Source organism: Rutidosis leptorrhynchoides, chromosome 11 (assembly GCF_046630445.1).
Source record: "Rutidosis leptorrhynchoides isolate AG116_Rl617_1_P2 chromosome 11, CSIRO_AGI_Rlap_v1, whole genome shotgun sequence".
Classification (NCBI taxonomy): domain Eukaryota; kingdom Viridiplantae; phylum Streptophyta; class Magnoliopsida; order Asterales; family Asteraceae; genus Rutidosis; species Rutidosis leptorrhynchoides.
This window is the reverse complement of record NC_092343.1, coordinates 116,586,324-116,588,508: the sequence shown is the minus strand read 5'-3', so window position 1 is coordinate 116,588,508 and position 2,185 is coordinate 116,586,324. Positions and strand designations below refer to the sequence as shown.

Genomic DNA, 2,185 nt, shown 5'->3' with positions numbered 1-2,185 from the left:
TGAGGTTATTGTTTATAAATAATTAAAATATCACACAATTGTATCTTACATAGACATTGGTAGTCCCTGCCCAATTAGGATATGTGTTGGTACCCTCGTCGGTTCTTGGATCTGTAATGTGCACAATAGTGTGAGCCTTGTACCAGTCATAGTAACCCCTATTGACACCCCCACCATCTCTACCAACAAATATACGGTTGGCTCGGTCATTTCATTCTGCGATGTACGTGGCCTGGGGGGAATTAGCCCTCATATCAACACTTCTTTTCATGCTAAGGTTTGTTTTGTGCAACTGATGATGCGTCTGAGTGGGAAGCAAGTATTCAACGCCTGGAATTGGCTGATCCCATCCAAACTGCCTACATACCCGATCGGGTAGATGTGTCTCAATAGTAGCCCAGAATATAATAGGCCCACGGTATGACCATAAGGGTCTGTCAGCTGTGCACTGCTCGGGTAGTCGGGCGAATAACTCATCATCATAGGGTTGCCATATAAACTGCATCAACATATTATAATACTTAATAAATATTTTGGCTTTAACATAGCTTCTATAGTTTCACACCAAATAAATGTTACCTGTCTAGGCGTAAACGCCGAAAGTAGGGAGCGATATGTTGACAATACATGTGCTGGTGTATTTTTGTTAGTCCGTTTACCATGCCACCTACATATGAATAACACATACAAATGAATATAGTTACAATAACTAAAGGTTTAAAGTTACAATGATCTCTTACCTAGAACCATAGGGTGCTGGAATAAGTGGAATCTGGTTCGGTGGCAAGTCCTCTGGAATCTTTCGTACATCAGTTCTGAGAATTGGCGCGACGGATGGAATTCGTTCATACACCCACTGTTGTACTAAAAGTAGCGAACCATTAATGGCCTTGGCTTCATAGTTTGTGGCCGCTTTACACAAAATTCTTATAAAGATGTGCGAGAAGCGCACTACCCCAACTAATACGATTAGCTGGACTCAAGTCCACGATGGTGTGCAAGAAACTCAAAGGGACATCATATGCATTAGCATCAGAAAATAGAATGCCACCCATCATAGCTAAAATATATACTCTAGCCCGCTGTTGGTGAGACTCGATAGTGTCTCCAACTTCTTCATTCAACTCCGTAATTAAAATGGAAATTAATATCCTCCCTCTACGTATACCCCTATTACCAATAGCCTGACGGGAGATCCCTAAGTATGTTTCAACAAATGGTATCCAATCGCTATCATTTGTTTCATACCAAATACCGGAGAATACATCCCCGTCTATAGGTAAACCAAATAAAACCTGAACGTCTTGCAACGTTGCAGTTGCTTCTCCTACAAATATTAATATGGATTATATATATATATATATATATATATATATATATATATATATATATATATATATATATATATATATATATATTCATAAATACTATTTTAAACAATTATGTAATATTATATATTCGTAAATACTATTTTAAACAATTATCTAATAGAAACTTGACTAAACTAATAAATATAAATATAGCGAAGATATAATAATATATATTAAAATAAATGATTAATATATATATAAGGTAATGATTTTGTACCAATCGGTAAATGAAATGTATGCATCTCCGGGCGCCATCTTTCAATCATAGCAGTAATAAGTGACCAATCCAGTCTTTGTTTACCCAATTTAGCTAGTAAACCCAAACCCACATTATCAAGATACACCTGCACATGCTCATTAATTGTTTCGTTTGGTAGCTGTTTAATATGCTGCCAAAAGCTCAGATCAGCTCTTCGTGGTTTGATCAACGTGTCCTCGTCCAGCTTCTTTGTAAATACCGTGTACGATCTATGATTCCTTTCAGCTTGTAAAAATAATAAAGAACTATCAACCGGCTCCGATCTAGCACGTACTTGGTTCGTTTGAGCCATTTTTTTTTGATAAAAATTCAAGGATTTTCGAAGTTTTTTTTTTTTTTCTCAATGGAACTGAATTGTGTGTGAGAACCGAAGTTACAGACTTCGGATTTATACAGAACCAAAACCGAAGTTTGAAACTTCGGTTTTGCCACGTGTCATTATTTTATTCTCCAGTAAAAAATTTCCCGAATTTGTATTTATTGGATAAAATCACAGCTAATGCGGTAGCTGGAAGTTAAAGCAAAACCGAAGTTTGGAACTTCGGTTTTGCCACGT

General features: G+C 36.7%; 1 protein-coding gene across 1 annotated transcript; it reads right to left on the bottom strand.

The window, feature by feature from the left end:
* Positions 1-211: 211 nt before the first annotated feature.
* LOC139874891 (serine/threonine-protein phosphatase 7 long form homolog) lies at positions 212-1,921 on the bottom strand. Its single transcript, XM_071862283.1, has 5 exons — positions 1,588-1,921; positions 1,074-1,273; positions 741-973; positions 580-667; positions 212-499 (listed from the first exon to the last, which is right to left on the bottom strand). Exons 1-5 carry the CDS (start codon positions 1,919-1,921, stop codon positions 212-214), a joined length of 1,143 nt encoding a protein of 380 aa, XP_071718384.1.
* Between the last annotated feature and the right edge of the window lie 264 nt (positions 1,922-2,185).